The 18189-nt window shown below is 36.7% G+C and overlaps 1 protein-coding gene across 2 annotated transcripts in view; it reads left to right on the top strand.

Moving 5' to 3' along the window:
• Positions 1 to 18189, top strand: part of MCU (mitochondrial calcium uniporter) — a 190872-nt gene that overhangs the window by 159474 nt on the left and 13209 nt on the right. For both annotated transcript variants that reach the window (XM_040623922.1, XM_040623923.1), the window contains 2 exons: positions 8125 to 8295; positions 9440 to 9544. In XM_040623922.1, the coding sequence (XP_040479856.1) occupies positions 8125 to 8295; positions 9440 to 9544 (276 nt within the window). The remainder of the gene's footprint in view (positions 1 to 8124; positions 8296 to 9439; positions 9545 to 18189) is intronic.

Raw genomic sequence — 18189 nt, 5'->3', positions numbered from 1 at the left:
AACAAGGAGTGCTGCTAACTCTTTTAGCTTCTTTTTATTTGTAATAAGGAACAAAAAAAATCTGCTTTTTCAAGGGATGAATAAATTGTGGTGTATTCATACAGTGAAATTTTACATAGGACTTTAAATGAATGATCCAGAAATGTGATTCAATTTGAATAAATCTCAAAGCATTATTGAGCATAAAAGGCAAGTTGTAGAAAATTGAATATAGTACCACCATTTATGTAACATCTAAGTATATGCAAAAAACATGCCATATTTAGTTATTTAATACCATATAGCAAATTATGGACATACTTAGTGGCTTAAAACAATAATAATCCTTTATTATCTCATGTTTTTATGGATTTGGAATTTAGAAGCAGTTTAGCTGGGCAATTCAGAATCTCATGGGGTTGCAATCCCATGTCAGCTAGGGTTGCAGTCATCTAAAGGTTTGACTGGGCCTGGAGGATTTAATTCTAAGGTGGCTCACAGCATGGCTAAGAAGTTGGTACTGGCTCTTGATGGGAGACTCCACTTCCTCTTAATGTTGGCTTCTCCAAAGGGCTGCAGGATTGTCCTTGTGGCTACTGGGCTCCCTCAGAGCAAGTGTTCCAGGAGAGCAAGAGAGAAGCTACAGTCTCTATGACATAGCCATCACATCTGCTGTATTCTACTGATTTTTACAGACCAGCCCTGATTTGATGTGGGATGGGACCACAGAAGGATGTGAATACCTAGAGGCAAGGATCATAGAGAGTCATCTTAAAGGCTGGCTTCCATATACTGTATATGGTATATTGAGCTGTGTGTGTGTCTCTGTGTGTGTGTCTGCCTGCCTGCTTATATGTATATCATAGATGGGAATGCTGAACACCAAATACCAAATTCAGGATAGTGGTTTCCTTTGGAAAAAGAAACATTACTCTAAGTGTGGATAATGTTTTGAACAGGAGCAAGGCTGGAATAAAGTAAGGAGTCCAATTATAATGTAGCTGATAGAAGAACTGTGGTAGTGGCCTGGACTAAGAAGATGATAGTAGTAGAGAGAATTGAAAGGATTAGAGATGTTTAGAAAATATAATGAAATGACATGGTTACTGATTAGATGTGAGGAATGTCATGTTCTGGTTCTAAGAGTAGTCAGGGATAAATTTTTGGGATTGGGCAGTAGTTAAATAATGGTGGTGTTATTGACCAAAATGAGAAATGTCGGAGATGAGTGGTTCAGGGAAGATTAATCAGTTTTAGGATTTTTTGAATTTGAGGTATGTGTATAGGAAACTCAGCAGATAGTTGAATATAGGTTTAGGACATCATCAGCATTTAGATGGTGCCTGACAGTATGGAAGGATGTGAGATTACCTAGAGAGTGTGTAGATTGAGAAGCACAGAGGCCAAGGACAAAGCACTTAGAAACTTTCAAAAGGATGAATATAGGAAGAAGAACCTATGAAGAAAATGAGAAAGTGTAGACAGAAAGGTACAAAACAACCAGGAGAGTGTGGAATCACAGAAGCCAAAGGAAAACTTTTTATAAAGTGAAGGAGTAGGTTGACATCATTAGATGTTGCTAAAACAAGCAAGTTAAGGGCTAAAATTCCCACTGAATTTAGCAACCTAAATCATATCTGACCTAGGAAAAAATGACTTTTTAGTCAATTGATGAGATCCAAAGCCACTTTGCATTGGGTTGAACTCTTGCCACCTTAGGAATATCATTTAACATGCCGGACTTTATTAATCTTAGCTGCAAAAGAAAGACATAGTCTCTATGATTTCTCTATCTCTTCCAACGCTAAAAGTCTCTGCTTATAGTTCGCATTTTTGATGCATAGTATTACAGAAAGGGGAAGGAAAAGAAACACAAGATCTTAAGCCACTGGAATCATCCAGTGGTTCAGCTCTAAGTAGCTTTGCAAGAAACACCCTATATGTTTTTCCTTATTGCACCAGTTCCCTTTCATAAGTCCTTAAGATGTATGCAGTTATGTTCATACATGAGATGATCTAATCTGGAGGAGATTTTACCCATTATTTTGAGCACCAAATAAATTTCTTAAATGCAGTTAACTTTCCCACTTAACAATTGGCTAAAAAACAAGCATTTCTACAACTTTTTCTGTACCTGGTGCCCCAAAGACATTTTGTTTTTAATGTATTCCTTCTTCAACCCCAAATGTCTATTGTACTTGCACTTCTCTTCTTAGTCTGGAATATCCCTTACCTTTTTGTTTTTATGCCTAAATCCACTGTCATGTTCTCCTTCTCAGTATTCATATTGGTTGACCCATAATTTCTGGGTTTCTTTGAAGCACACTGCTGTAGAACATACTTAGATTATTTCTTATTTTATTGAAATGGAAATCAAAGCAAAACATTAAAAATAAACCCAACCAAAGAACTACAATTTACACTTAAAAAGAATATTTATCTCTAGAGAATAGGAGCTGATAACTGTCAGTAGCTTGTAAATACCCATTGTGACTTTGCTACAACCAGCAGCTATTTTACATATTGTTAAACTTGAGGAACTTGGGTAATTGGTTTTGGTTGCAAACCAAGAAATCTTACATTTACATTACAATCTAGTGTGTGGGAAAGGAGGAGACTTGGGGATTTATTTCAAAAGCAGTATTATAATGAAGGTTTGTCAGTCGTGAAGTGTGTTATTCTATGCACTGTTTCTCAAAGCTTTCATATTTCACTCCTTTGAAAGGCTTCATGATCTTTAGTGTAAAAAGTGGGTGAGAAAGACCTTAATTTTCTCTGTTGACTTTATCTCAGTTATTTTACAGTAGTAACCCCTAAGCACTTAACCTGTGAAACTGATGCTTTAGTGAAACCTTTCATGCTTTTGTGTTTTAAGACTCCCCATCTTTTATTTAAATTCACCTCTCTCTGCTTCTTGAAATATGTGGCTGAATAGTTTTTTCACATGTAGAAAGAATATAATGGGAGCACAGAAATAAATAGATTAGTCACCTAATTTTATGATGGCATTATCATTTCTGCCTATAGAAAAAGTAGGGATATTCATGTTAATGTCTCTGACTAAGGAAACACTGGATTGTAAGGATTCTTTTATTAAAAAAAAAAATTTAAAAATATTTATTTGTCAGAGAGAGAGAGAGCACAAGCAGGGGGAGTGGCAGGCAGAGGGAGAATCAGGCTCCCTCCTGAGCAAGGGACTCAGTCCCAGGACCCTGGGATCATAACCGGAGCCAAAGGCAGACACTTAACTGAACAAGCCAGCCCAGCATCCCACTAAGGATTCTTTTAGAAATGAAAAAGAAAATGACAAATTTTTCAAATATCCTTAAACTATCTAGATAGTACTTACTGTATATTAAGTTCATATTATTATCTTTGGCCTCTTCTTCCTTAGGAAATATAGCCTACCCTTTTGGAAGAATTAAGGAAATAGAGATTTCTGTCTTCTTTTTAATTTTTATATAAACATTCAAATTACGTATCCACAGAGGATTAACTGCTATGGGAATTGCTGCCCTGCTGTCAACAACTAGAACACCAGACAAAATATGTAAAACAATTATTTTTAGACATTGGACAATAGGGACAAGACTGTGATGTCTGAGAGAAGAAAAACAAATGGGATTGACCCTACCTTGCCTCAGCTCATAGCCTAAGTCTTTGGCTAAATTCTAAACCACAAGACCATGCTAGAATAACTTCCAATAACAATTACCAGAAATTGTAAAATGGATAATTCTTAGTGCTCATACAGGACCAGGAATCGACTTCCCTCCTGTCAAGGAAGAGTCATCACTGAATATATGAACATTCAGTGTTCATTGAATCTTAGAACTGGAGCCAAATTTGGCCCTGTAATAAAGGAATCTCTAGATCTGTCCTAAGAAACTTTCTAAAGGACTTGAAAGGATCAAAATAATATGCAAATAACTGTGCAACAAGATCCAGCACTGAACAATGTAAAAGTCACAATGTCTAACCTCAAATCAAAAATTACTAGGCATATGCAGAAGCAGGGGGGAAAAACCAGAAGAAAAATTAGTCAACAGAAACAGATCTAGAAATGACAGAGATGATGGAATTAACAGACAAGGGTTTTAAAATAGTTATTATAAATGTGATCTTTATATTCAGGGGGAAAAAGGAAAACAAGCATACAATAAACATGTAACTTCTAGAGATGAAACAAATAATATCTGAGATGAAAAGCAGTTATAGATGGAATTAACAGATTTAGACAATGCAGAAGAAAATATCAGTGACATTGAAGTGTATAGCAGTTAAAACTATCCAAAATGAATCTGAGAGGGAAAAAACCGTGACATATATGAAGAGAGCCTCAGTGCCCTGTGAGATAGCACTACATAGTCTAATATGAGTATGATTGGAATCCCAGAAGGAGAGGGGTAAGAGCTAGAAAAAATATTTGAGTAATGGCCAAAATTTTTCAAATATGATGAAAACTGTGAGCTCATAGATCTAAGAAATTTAATATCCCCCAAGTAAAATACTTAGGAAACCATAGAAAGGAACATTATAATCAAATTGTTGAAAACCGGTGATAAAGAAAAAATATTAAAAGCAGCCATAGGAAAAAAGACATATGTACAGAGGAATAAAGAATATACATGAACTTATCATATGCTATGCAAACCAGGAGATAAAAGTTCTTTAGAGTGCTAAAAAGAAAAAAAAAATGTCCACCTAAATGTTTTACACAGCAAAATGTTCAAAAATGAAGGTGAAATAAACTTCAGACTTATCAAAATTGGGGAGAATTTATCATCAACACATCTGCCTAACAAGAAATGTTTAAGCAAATTAAGCAAATGTTCAAGCAAAGGGAAAATATGATATTAAATAGAAATTTAGATCTATATTAAATGAATGAGGAATACTAGAGGGTAACTGTGTAAATATAAAAGATATTTTTCCTCATTTTAAAATTTGTTTAAAATGTAATTAGTTGTCAAAGTAAAAATAACATATTGTGTGGTTTGTAACATGTAGAAATAAAATGTATGAGAACAATAGTACAAAGCAAGGGGAATGGAAGTGTGTTGGTCTAAGATACTCTAGACCACTCTATACCTAAAGTGGTAAATTATATGAAAATTATATGAAAATCAACTGTAATATTACAGGTTGAAGTTGTAAATTATAAACCCTTGAGCAAGGTTCAGTAAACCCAATAGGTCAAATCCAGGCCACTGCTTATTTTTGTAAATACAGTTTATTGGAACACAGCCATACCCATTTGTTTACATATTATCAGTAGCTGCTTCTGCCCCAGAATGCACTCTGTAGTTCAACAGAGATTATGGCCCACAAAATCTAAAATATTCAGTATCTAGCCCTTTACAGAAAAAGTTTGCCAACACCTACTGTAGAGAAACCCCTAAAAACATAAAACGGTATAGTTAATGAGCCAATGTAATCATAAAAATAGTTCATCTAAAAGAGGGCAAGAATAGAGGAAAAGTAGAAGAAAGAACAGGTGGCTCAATTAAGTAGCAAGGTTTATACACAAGTAGATTACACAACCATATTTATAATTTATTAAATGTTATAACATACACACTTTAATTAGGCTGAGATTGGAGGGTGCCTGGGTGGCTCCATTGGTTTAGTGTACAACTCTTGATTTCAGCTCAGGTCATGATTCCAGGGTCCTGAGATTGAGCCCTGAGTCGGGTTCTATGCTCAGCAGGGAGTCTTTTTAAGATTTTCTTCCTCTCCTTCTGCCTCCTCCCCATTTATGCACTCTCTCTCTCCACCTCTCTCTAAAATAAGTAAATCTTTAAGAAAAGCAAGACCGAGATTGTCAGATTGGATAAAATAGCAAGACCCAACTACATGTTGTCTTCAGAAAATCCACTTTAAATATAGACATGGATAGGTTAAAAATAAAAAGATGAGGAAAAGTATAGCACAAAAACTACACAAGGCCTTGAAAGTGGGTAATCATAAAAAAGCTTTTCTCGTAGTTGCCAAAGACTGGAAACATTCCAAATGTCAGTCAGCAGGAAAATGAATGAATTATGTATATACATACAGTGAAATATTACTCAGCAATAAAAATGAACTAATGCATGCAGCAACGTGGGTTAATCTCAAAATCATTATGTTGAGAGAAGTCAGATACAAAGGAGTCTGTATGATTCCAGTAATATAAAAACTCCAGAAAAGCTAAATATAATCTGTAGTGACAAAAATCGAATCAGTGGTTGCCTAGGGATTAACTGGAATGGGGAACAGGGGAATTTGGGGGAGTAATGGAAATGTTTTTATCTTCATTATTGTGTCAAAACTCATCAAATGTCCACTTAAAATAAAAGTATTTTGTGTTATTTACAAACTATGCCTCAGGGTTACTTTTAAAATTTACTGAAAGAATGTAGTGTGAGGGCGCCTGGGTGGCTCAGTCGATTAAGTGTCTGCCTTCGGCTCAGGTCATGATCCCTGGAATCATGGGTCCTGGGATTAAGCCCTGAGTTGGGCTCCCTACTCAGTGGGGAGTCTGCTTCTCCCTCTCCTTCTGCCCCTCCCCTCCCATGCTCTCTCTCTCGCTCTCTCTGTCTCAAACAAATAAATAAAATAAAAATGTAGTGTGAGGCCACCATATACATTGTAGGCCTTATAAATTACTAGAGTAAACAAGGAAATAAGATGTAAATAATTACAACACTGCAAAGTGTGAGGCATTTGGAATCTCGAGAATGTTAATCTATATGTTTCCTCACAACACTTCATTTTCCAAGGGCATGAATACTTAGAAACATTATAGAACGTATCTTTTGATTCTTAAAAAGTTAATAAACATTATCATGTGTGTATCAAGCAGTGTGTTAAGTGTTTTATTTTTTTTAAGATTTTATTTATTTATTTATTTATTTATTTATTTATTTGAGAGAGAGTGATCCAGAGAGAGAGAGCACGAGTGGGGGCAGGGGCAGAGGGAGAAGCAGACTCCCTGCTGAGCAGGGAGCCTAACATGAGACTCAATCCCAGGACCCTGGGATCATGACTGAGCCACCCAGGTGCCCCGTCGTGTGTTAACTGTTTTAAATGGTTTATTTATTCCTCGAGACAACTCTGTCAGTTAAGGATTAAATTGATTTTATATATCAAAAGAGTGAGGCTCAGAGAAGTTATATACTATGCCCAAAGTTATAAAGCCAGGATTCCATCCCAGATTTGCCTCTAAAACCTGTTTTCCTTTACAGGCTAGTGCTAACTTATCGTTAAATGCTTGGTTGCTCATGTAAAAAATTCTGCTTCAAACTTTATTTATTTATTTATTTATTTATTTATTTATTTATTTAAAAATTCACATGAAAATTATTTCAAAAGAGTTATTCTGACATTTGTTTTAGGGACTAAGGCTTTGTAAATCAAGACTATTGAGGAAAAAGATAAGGAAATAGGAATTCTGTGCTGTCATGTTGAACATCTTTTCAGTTTTATAGCTTATGATAATGTTTCCTTTAATAACTTTTATTAGAAAATCCCAAATAGTTGAATTTTGGCTTCTAGCTGACCTCAGGATGATGTTCAAGAGAATGTAAAAAGAAGTGTTTTGATTATATCATAATATATTCATATTGTATAAGAGAATACTTATTTATCAAGCACCTTGGAAATAATAATTATGCCATAAATATGAATTGACTGCCCTTGAGTAAGGGTCTCTTTTTAATGTCTTTTTACATGTTATTCCCCAGGGATTCTTGAAAGCTATGGCTCCTAGGAGCCACCTCCTACAGGTTATGGAGCCTAGCCCAGCAATCTCTGGCTATTTAAAAATCTTCCTCAATAGAACTAGGGTTTATATTCACCAATACCAAAATCTTTTCCTCAAATTTCTGGGAAAGTCTCTTCCTGACCTACTTAGAAGATAATCCTTTGCATGTTGGTTTTTTTTTTTTTTTCCTGAAAAGTGAATTGTGTGATCTGTATGATTGATCTTCCATAAGTCAGTTCCCAGAATAACCTTCAACTAAAGCTAAAGGGCATATTCTTAAACCTTTGAAAATATTTTAAACCACATTGATAATAATAGGCCCTATGTAAGAATAGTAATAATGTAGCTTTAACTTACAATGAAATCTAATTATCATATGATTATGGGTCTTTTTCATTCAGATGTGACAGTGGTGTATCAAAATGGGTTACCTGTGATATCTGTGAGGCTACCATCCCGGCGTGAACGCTGCCAGTTCACACTCAAACCTATCTCAGACTCGGTTGGTGTGTTTTTACGACAACTGCAAGAAGAGGATCGGGGAATTGACAGAGTTGCAATCTATTCACCAGGTACAGTCACATTCATTATTAATTCCCACCCAACCCTCATTTCACCCCAGACCACTTCCACACACACACACACACACACACACACGCACGCGTACACACACACCACTGCAAAAGAATCCCACACTCTTAACTTTAGAACACATTTTTTTTTTGCTTAGTAAATGTCATGAGAACCAGTGACTTCTCTCTCAGTTCTCAGAATATAATTGTTGAATTTTAGGACTGTATGTACACAAAAGGCTCATTCAGAAGCACCTCGTATATAATGCCATGGGCAAAGATGAGCAATTGGTCACATTTTATGTTATCGAACCTTTTATTATTACCTTAGCCATAAAATAAATTTTTCTAACAGTTGGCCCTCATCTCTGGAGATAGGAAATGTTAAGACTTCTTTTTTAGATCTGTCTTTCACATGAAAGTTTACAAAATAAAGACATGTGATTGGAAAAGAACATAAAATAAGGCACCAAAAATTCCCATTTGATATGACATCTTTCCTATTTATTTATGTAAGTACCTTATATTTTTTCCCATTCTTTGAAAAATCTTAAACCTACAGAAAACATAAAACATAGGAAATACCTATTTACCCTTGGATTTACCAGTTAACAATTTGCCACATTTCTATGCTTTAAGTAGTTTAAATATACTTAATTTTCATCTTATCTAGTAATATAATTAGTAGACCAGTATGGTGTACTTTGCTGACCCTAAAATCTGGCCCTACCAAATTACTGGCAACTAACCAGTAATTATACTGAGAGGTACCATACATTAGAAAGCATTGTGTTTTTTACTCAACCAGCTTCCATCATAGATAGATATATGACATCCATGCAGTTCTCCCAACAACCCTAGATTTCCAATTAACACCTATAGATCTATGTAATTATTTTACTTGTTCCTAAAGTTCTGTGAGAAAAGTGTATTGTTAAATCTTCATGGACTTGAGGTCATGAAAGCAAAAAACTCAGATAATAAAAGCTTTGTTTAGCATTGGGGATGAGGCAAAAGTGTACTGGAATTTAAAAGAGAAGGTACAATTTTTAAAATCAATTTTGAGGATTGCTTTTTCCTGATCATTCTCAAATAATTATGGACATATGACAAGTTTAAATTTTTACATTTAAATTTTTCACAGATGGAGTTCGAGTTGCTGCCTCAACGGGGATAGACCTCCTACTCCTTGATGACTTTAAGCTGGTCATTAATGACTTAACGTATCATGTACGACCACCAAAGAGAGGTAAAAAGTAATCTTGATAAGGTCAGAGAAATATGGAGGGGCTTTTGGAAAGAACTTTGTTTTTCCCTGGATAACCTTGAAAAGCAGATAATACTCAAAGAAACTGGAAGTCTTATGTCCAGATAAACTCTTTGAGTTGAACAGCTCATTGAGTACCTCATGCTTGAGTACGTGGGTAGTACTGTGACTGACATTTAGATTCTACCTAGACACCAGAATGGTTTATTATTGGATATTGTCACTCATTCACATAAATGAATGTTCTATGTAAATTAAACTCCTTCCCTCCATACAAGCTAAAAGTCACATCATTTTAATAAAATGGCAGGGGGAATCTTTTTAAAATGAAGTGTGGACTTCTCTGTCCTCTTAAACATTTGTAACAGAAATTAATCTTTTTATGGTTTTTTTTTTTTTTTGATGGCTCAAGGTCAGTAGTGTGAAAGTCAATTAGTGTAATAGTCCTTAGGAACTTCTGATGTGTCTATGTTTTTATATAAAAAGTGTGGTATTTGCCTCAGGTGCAAATTTTTTTTTAAGATTTTATGTATTTATTTGACAGAGAGAGCACAAGTAGGCAGAGGGAGAGCGGAGAGCCTGATGTGGGGCTCAATCCCAGAACCCTGGGATCATGACCTGCAGCAAAGGCAGATGCTAAACTGACTGAGCCACCCAGATGCCCCTTCAGGTGTAAATTTTAAGAGGGTGCCCCCAAAACACTTAGTAATCAAGATAAATAATATTTTAATGAACTATTTTAAAGTTAATGCCAAAACCCATGATGAACAAAATATCAAAAATTTAAATGAAGGCAGTTGGTATTACTAATTTTTCTTTTTGTCCCAGACTCCAGTATGGCTCTGCACAGTACTGATGCTAGATAGCTCTTTAAAATAGGCTTTGATATGGGTCTTTTTTGTCACTTTCCTCTCTCTGCCCTTGATCTTTATTGTCACTTAACTGCTGTTAATGCCCCTTCCATTATCACCACCCTCCTAGGGCATCCCTTCTTTTCAATTCTGCTTTTGAGAATTGTGTCTAAGGTAGAAAATATTCTCAGTGAAAGCCTAAACATTGAACGCCTCCAAAATCTGGTCCACATCTACTTTAAGTTTTCCTCTTTCTCTCTTACATGTTGTCTACTCTTCCTCCGCCTTTTCTTCCTTTGCTCTTTTCTGAACTGTGCCATTCTTTGCCATCTCAGTGTTTGCTCACCTTTTTCTAAGGTGCTTTTTCCTTCCTAACCTCCTATTCCTCATGTCAAAATCGTCAAGGTCGGCTCTTCCATGAAGGCTTTAATGATCCTATTCTTTCTATTCTTTCTTGCTCTGACTCCTAGGCAACCAGAAGTGACTAATCTATTCTCCGAACTCTTCTTATTCCTCTTCTTTGTTAGTGCTCAGACAGAAAGCATTGTGATTTTTGTGTCCTCCATGGACTCAGGTGGTCATTCTGTGTTCAGTGAAATAAGTGAGTTACGGTGGTAGCATTTTGATTGTTCACAAGCCAGATTCTCTTCCGTGTGCAAGCTCGTTGAAACTTAGAAAAAATATAGTAAATACAGCAAGAATGGACAAGTATCCTTTAAATAGTAAGACATTACTGAACCAGACTTTATTACATTGGAATGACTGAACATCTAGACCAGGGATTGTTAGTTACATACCAGTTATGCTAATATGTTTTTCTTTATTCCCTGATTTTTGGACTCTCTTTAAAATAACAGAAGTACAGGCCTTAGTTTATTCCGTTTTTTTGTTATTGTTATTGTTCTTTAAATTTGCTCTTTCTTTTCCAGCTTTATTGACATATAATTGATATATAGCATTGTAAGTTTAAGGTATACAGTGTGATGATTTGATACACTTTAATATTACAAAATGATTACCACAGTAGGATTAATTAACACCTCCATTACCTCACATAATTACCTTTGTGTGTGTGTGTGTGTGTGTGTGTGTGTGTGTGTGGTGACAACACTTAAGGTCTACTCTCTTAGCAAATTTCAAGTATACAATATTATTAACTATAGTCACCATGCTATACAGTAGATCCCCAGAACTTACTCATCTTACAGTTGGAAGTTTGGCACCCTTTGACTGACCATACCATAATACCATATAATCCAGTAATCCCACTTTCGGATATATAACCAATGGAAATGAAATCAGAATTTCAAAGAGATACCTGCACTCCTGTATTCAGTGAAGCATTATTCACAGTAGTGAAGATATGAAAACAACCTAATTGTCTGTTTGCAGATAAATGGATAAAGGAGATGTGGTACATATATATAATGGAATATTATTCAGCTGTGTAAAAGACAGAAACCTGCCATTTGTGACAAACTGGGTAGACCTTGAAGGCATTCTACTTAGGAGTATTTTGTGTGTGTATATAAATTACCTAGAGAGTTCATTCTATTTAGATTTTCTATTAGTATAATTTAAAAAGTTCACTAATATATCTTTACGTGAAGTATAATAAGCAGGACAGTAAGCTTCCATATATTATGTTGTCAAAAACTAGAAGCTTTTAATCAATGACTGATTCTAACCATTGTGTCTAATACTGTGTTTTTAAAGCAGAATTGAATGTTTTAGGTTTTTAAATAGGGTTATTCCCAAGCTGAATAAGGGAAAGTGAAGGTAGAAACTGAAAGGGGGAGATATTATATATGAATTTCTGGTAATCAGTTCACCATTCTAACAACTCTTTATTTTATCTACATCTCAGAACTGTGGAATACTACTCAGCTTCCCTAGAAGTCAGTTAGAATATGAAGTTTGTGGGGCACCTGGCTGGCTCATTTGGTAGAGCATGCAACTCTTGATCTTGGGGTTATGAGTTTGAGCCCCATGTTGGGTGTAGAGATTACCTAAAAATAAAATCTTTTTTTAAAAAAAAGAATATTAAGTTTGCAAGGGTCAAAAGTCTATAATTCGTGGAATAATTATAAATTGAAATGTGAAATTTGGTAAGCTCAATAGCACTGGTGTAGAATTTTAAAATATCTTTTTTAAAAAGATTTATTTAGGGGCGCCTGGGTGGCGCAGTCGTTAAGTGTCTGCCTTCGGCTTAGGGCGTGATCCCAGAGTTCTGGGATCGAGCCCCACGTCAGGCTCTTCCGCTGGAAGCCTGCTTCTTCCTCTCCCACTCCCCCTGCTTGTGTTCCCTCTCTCGCTGGCTGTCTCTGTCAAATAAAGAAATAAAAAAAATCTTAAAAAAAAAAAATAAAAAGATTTATTTAGGGTCGCCTGGGTGGCTCAGTCGTTAAGCGTCTGCCTTCGGCTCAGGGCGTGATCCCAGAGCAGATCAGGGAGCCTACTTCTTCCTCTCCCACTCCCTCTGCTTGTGTTCCCTCTCTTGCTGGCTGTGTCTCTCTGTCAAATAAATAAATAAAATCTTTAAAAATAAATAAATAAAAATAAAAAGATTTATTTATTTATGAAAGAGAGAGAGCGAAAAAGCAAGCACACAAGTCAGGGGAAGGCCAGAGGGAGAGTCTCAAGCACACTCCCTGCTGAGCTTAGAGCCCTACACAGGGCTCGATCTCAAGACCCATGAGATCATGACCTGAGCTGAAACCAAGAGTCTGTCACTCAACCAACTGAGCCACCCAGGCACCCCAAAGTATCTTTTCAGTATTTAAAATATTTTCGTACATCATAGCTCTCTTACCTCTGTTATTAGACAATGAGGGATTATGCCATTAGATACCATTTCTCACAAAAGCTTGAATAATACTGTTTCAAGTCCATAAACACTTTTTCCCAAAGTTTTAAAACATAGTAAAAATCAAAACCACAGGAGACAACAAGTATTGGTGAGGATGTAGAGAAAAAGGAGACTGGTACAGCCAGTTAAAAATAATTACAATAGTTAAATAGTTAAAAATGGAAGTACTCTATGATCCAGTAATTGCAGTACTGGGTATTTACCCCAAAAATACAAAAACACAAATTCAGAGGGATACATGTACCCCTATGTTTATAGCAGCATTATTTACAATAGCCATATTATGGAAGCAGCCCCAGTGTCCACCAATAGATGAATGGGTAAAGAAGATATGGTGTATATATGTATATGATGGAATATTATTCAGCCATTAAAGAGAATGAAGTCTTGCCTTTTGCAATGACATGGATGGAGCTAGAGAGTATAATCCTATAAGACAAATACCGTATAATTTCACTCATATGAATTTAAGAAAAAAACAAATGAACAAAGGAAAAAGACAAATCAAGAAACAGACTCTTAACTAAAGAGAACAAACTGACGGTTACCAGAGGTAAGGGGGGTGGGGGGACCGGTGAAACAGGTCGTGGGGATTAAGGAGTGAGTGCGCTTATTGTGATGAGCACCAGGTGTTGAATCACTATACTGTACACCTGAAACTAATATAACACTGTATGTTAACTATATTAGCATTAAAAAATTTTTTAAAGATCTTTAAAAACATAGTAAAGAAAATCATTTTCTTTTGATAATATATAAAATAGGTTTTAATTTTGTTTCCACCATATTATATTTGTCTCCCTGTGTGGGGAAGATATTGCTGGCATCCAAGTCACCATCTTTTTCAGCTGCATCAAGAGAACAGTTTGAATTTCTGTATTTGAGAAGGTTGGCAATCATCCAGATGAGTAGGCATATTCCTCTTCCCCACATTGGAACTCTTTTTAGTAAAAAGGCTAAACAGAAAAGAAATTGAAGGTACTAGAGCTCAGGTATCAGATGATGAGGAGAACACTAGGATTTTGTATATACATGGAGCAGATGGAACAAATCTAATAAAGAAGTTAATGGAGGAGAACTTTTACAAGACAGTTTTTTTTAAGTTTTGAAACAATTTTTTCTACTCACGCCCCTCCTTTAACTTTCACTTCTCTCCTATTTTCCTTTTAAGACATTATTTATTTGTCAGAGAGAGATAGAATGCGTGCACACAAGCAGGGAAGCAGCAGGCAGAGGGAGAAGCGGGCTTCCTGCTGAGCAAAGAGCCCAATGTAGGACTCGATCCCAGGACCCTGGGATTATGATGTGAGCCAAAGCCAGATGCTTAACTACCAAGCCACTCAGGCCTCCCTTTCATTTCCTTATTGACGGATAGCACTTTATTATTTTTTTAAATTATGTTATGTTAGTCACCATACAGTACATCATTAGTTTTTGATGTAGTGTTCCATGATTCATTGTTTGCATATAACACCCAGTGCTCCATGCAATACATGCCCTCCTTAATACCCATCACCGGGCTAACCCATCCCCTCACCCCCCTCCCATCTGACACCTTCAGTTTGTTTCCCGGAGTCCATAGTCTCTCATGTTTTGTCTCCCACCCTTCCTTCTTCCCTTCCTTCTCCTTATGTCCTCCGTGCTATTCCTTATGTTCCACGTGTAAGTGAAACCATAGGATAATTGTCTTTCTCTGCTTGACTTATTTCACTTTGCATAATCCCCTCAAATTCCATGCATGTTGTTGCAAATGGTGGGTATTCATCCTTTCTTATGGCTGAGTAATATTCCATTGTGTAAATGGACCACATCTTCTTTATCCATTCATCTGTTGAAGGGCATCTCGGCTCCTTCCACAGTTTGGCTATTGTGGACATTGCTGCTATGAACATTGGGATGCATGTGCCCCTTCTTTTCACTACATCTGTATCTTTGGGGTAAATACCTAGTAGTGCAATTGCTGGGTCCTAGGGTAGCTCTATTCTTAACAGCTTGAGGAACCTTCGTACTGTTTTCCAGAGGGGCTACACCAGCTTGCATTCCCACCAACAGTGTAAGAGGATTCCCCTTTCTCCACATCCTCACCAACATTTGTTGTTCCTGTTTTGTTAATTTTTGCCATTCTAACTGGTGTAAGGTGGTATCTCATTGTGGTTTTGATTTGTGTTTCCCTGATGGCTGGTGATGTTGAGCATTTTTTCATGTGCCTGTTAGCCATTTGTATGTCTTTTTGAGAATTGTCTGTTTGTGTCTTCTGCCCATTTTTTGACTGGGTTATTAGTTTTTTGAGTGTTGAGTTTGAGAAGTTCTTTATAGATCTTGGATATCAGCCCTTTATCTGTAATGTCATTTGCAAATATCTTCTCCCGTTCTGTGGGCTGCCTCTTAGTTTTGTTGACTGTTTCCTTTGCTGTGGAGAAGATTTTTATCTTGATGAAGTCCCAAAAGTTCTTTTTTGCTTTTGTTTCACTTACCTTTGGAGATGTGTCTTGAAAGAAGTTACCGTGGCCGATGTCGAAAAGGTTGCTGCCTATGCTCTCCTCTAGGCCACGGTAACTTCTTTCAAGACATGTCTCCAAAGGCAAGTGGATAGCACTTTAGAACTAAAAATGCTATATGTTGCGTACCAGTAAACCCGAACTTTGCACACTTCCGTCATGCACTGAGGACAAAGGGCTTATTGATAGAGGATCTAATAAAGGCCCATGTTTATGTGGGATTGACAGTCCATAAGTATTATGGATACTTAGGTGTTGACAACTCTTTTTTTTTTTTTTAAAGATTTTATTTATTTATTTGACAGAGATAGAGACAGCCAGTGAGAGAGGGAACATAAGCAGGGGGAGTGGGAGAGGAAGAAGCAGGCTCATAGCGGAAGAGCCTGATGTGGGACTCGATCCCATAATGCCGGGATCACGCCCTGAGATGAAGGCAGACGCCCAACCGCTGTGCCACCCAGGCGCCCCAGGTGTTGACAACTCTTGTACCTAACCCCAAAATTGGAAAGGAAGAGGCAGAAAAAACCAAGGGGGCAGGTCATAGCACTAAGGCTAGCTGTAAGTATCCTTGCATTCTTTTGGTTATGATAGCTGTGTATGGCTGGATTGCTGTCTGCCCACTGCAGGATGAGAAGAGTAACTGTTTTAGCAATTAGATTATTTAAAACCCAACCTAAATCTAGAATGGAGGGAGGAGTATGGAAAGGGAGTACAGAAGATCTTTTATCTCAGTCCATGTTGAAGTCGTAATTAACTATCTTCCACTTAATATAGGAAGGAAGAGCATATAACCTAAATCACTGGTTGTTGAAAGTTGTTGTGCTAAGGAGAATCATTTTGATTGGCACCACTAACCCTTTTCCCCATTTATCCATCCAGAGGATATTGGAAACCTTGCTTCACTCTTAATGATGTAAATGACTTGAGAGAAACAGTTGAACAGACAAACCAAATACAAACAGTAACAAATACTTTATCAGAGACTCAACCAAAGTCCTTCTCAAATCATTGTAGTAGCTGAAAAGACTTTTAATCCCCATTATGTTAACACATTTCCTTGCCTTTGTGTACCTTGATTTCCTGGCACTGATGACATGTGCAAAAACATTAATAAATATCTAATTGCATTTTTAGTGAAGCATGCACAAATCATCCAAAAGTGTTGTTGTTAAGCCATTAGCAGATTTATCTTCTCATAATTTCATCTCCAAATATGTGGGCAAATTTTTCCAGGTCAGTGGTTTGAGGTTGATGTTTTTCTCCACCCTGACAATACCTTGGAACCATATTCTTCATGACAAGAAAATCTAACAAAATAAAGCAAATTCTCTTGAGTTTACTGGAGCTTTAGTAATTGGACATCTGTGAGATTGATCTTTGAATTATCATTTCATGGTTTTTTCATTGCTGTTAGAAGGTATGTGATTGCACATTAAATTCTTGTACTTGTTTAGAATAGGCAGTACAGTCACAAGGTTTAATTCCCAAAGTCAAAGAACGTATGGGAAAAAGTTTTCTTTTCCTTGTTCCACATCCACCGTTTGCTCCTTCTGTACCAGCAAGCACTGTTCTTAGTTTCTTATGTTTCCTGACAAATATTGTTGATGCATTTGTAAGAAAATATGAATGCATAACTTTTTTCCCTTTTTATGCAAATAATAGCATACATATATACATACATAGTATTTGTACCAGTCAGGGTTCAACTGGGGAATCAGAACCACATAAGTATTGTGGAATAAAAGATTTATTATAGGACTGAGACCTTGTACAATTGCGGATGAAGCTGAAACAGTAAGAGTGGATTCAGGGGAAGATGACAGTGGAGTAGGAGGACCCTAGGCTCCCTCCTCCCATGAATACAACTAGATAACTATCAAATCATCATAAATACCCCAGAAATCAACCTAAAGACTGACAGAACAAACTCCACAACTAAAGGGAGAAAACAGTGAGGGTGGCTCAGCCAGTTAACTGTCTGCGTTTGGCTCAGGTCATAATCCCAGGCTCCTGGGATCGAGCCCCATGTTGGGCTCCCTGCCCAGCAGGAGAGTCTGCTTCTCCCTCTCCCTCTGCCCCTACCCCTGCTCATGCTCGCTCTCTTGCTCTCTCTCACTCACTCTCTCTCAAATAAATAAAATCTTAAAAAAAAAAAAAACGGGAGAGAAGAGGCTATGTTGAAGAGGGAACAAGAGACGTAACTGGCTTTTGTAACACAGAGAAGCAGGCAGAGACTAAGGCAAAATGAGAAGGCAGAGGAATTTATCCCAAATGAAAGAACAAGACAAGGCTGCAGCTAGAGATCTAAGCAAAACATATAAGTAACATACTTGATGGAGAATTTAAAGGAGCAATCATAAAGATAGTCACTGGGCTTGAGAAAAGAATGGAAGACATCATTGAGAACCT

Source organism: Ursus maritimus, unplaced genomic scaffold (assembly GCF_017311325.1).
Source record: "Ursus maritimus isolate PB19 unplaced genomic scaffold, ASM1731132v1 scaffold_7, whole genome shotgun sequence".
Classification (NCBI taxonomy): domain Eukaryota; kingdom Metazoa; phylum Chordata; class Mammalia; order Carnivora; family Ursidae; genus Ursus; species Ursus maritimus.
The sequence above is the reverse complement of the archived record's forward strand: the minus strand, read 5'-3'. Positions and strand labels throughout refer to the sequence as shown.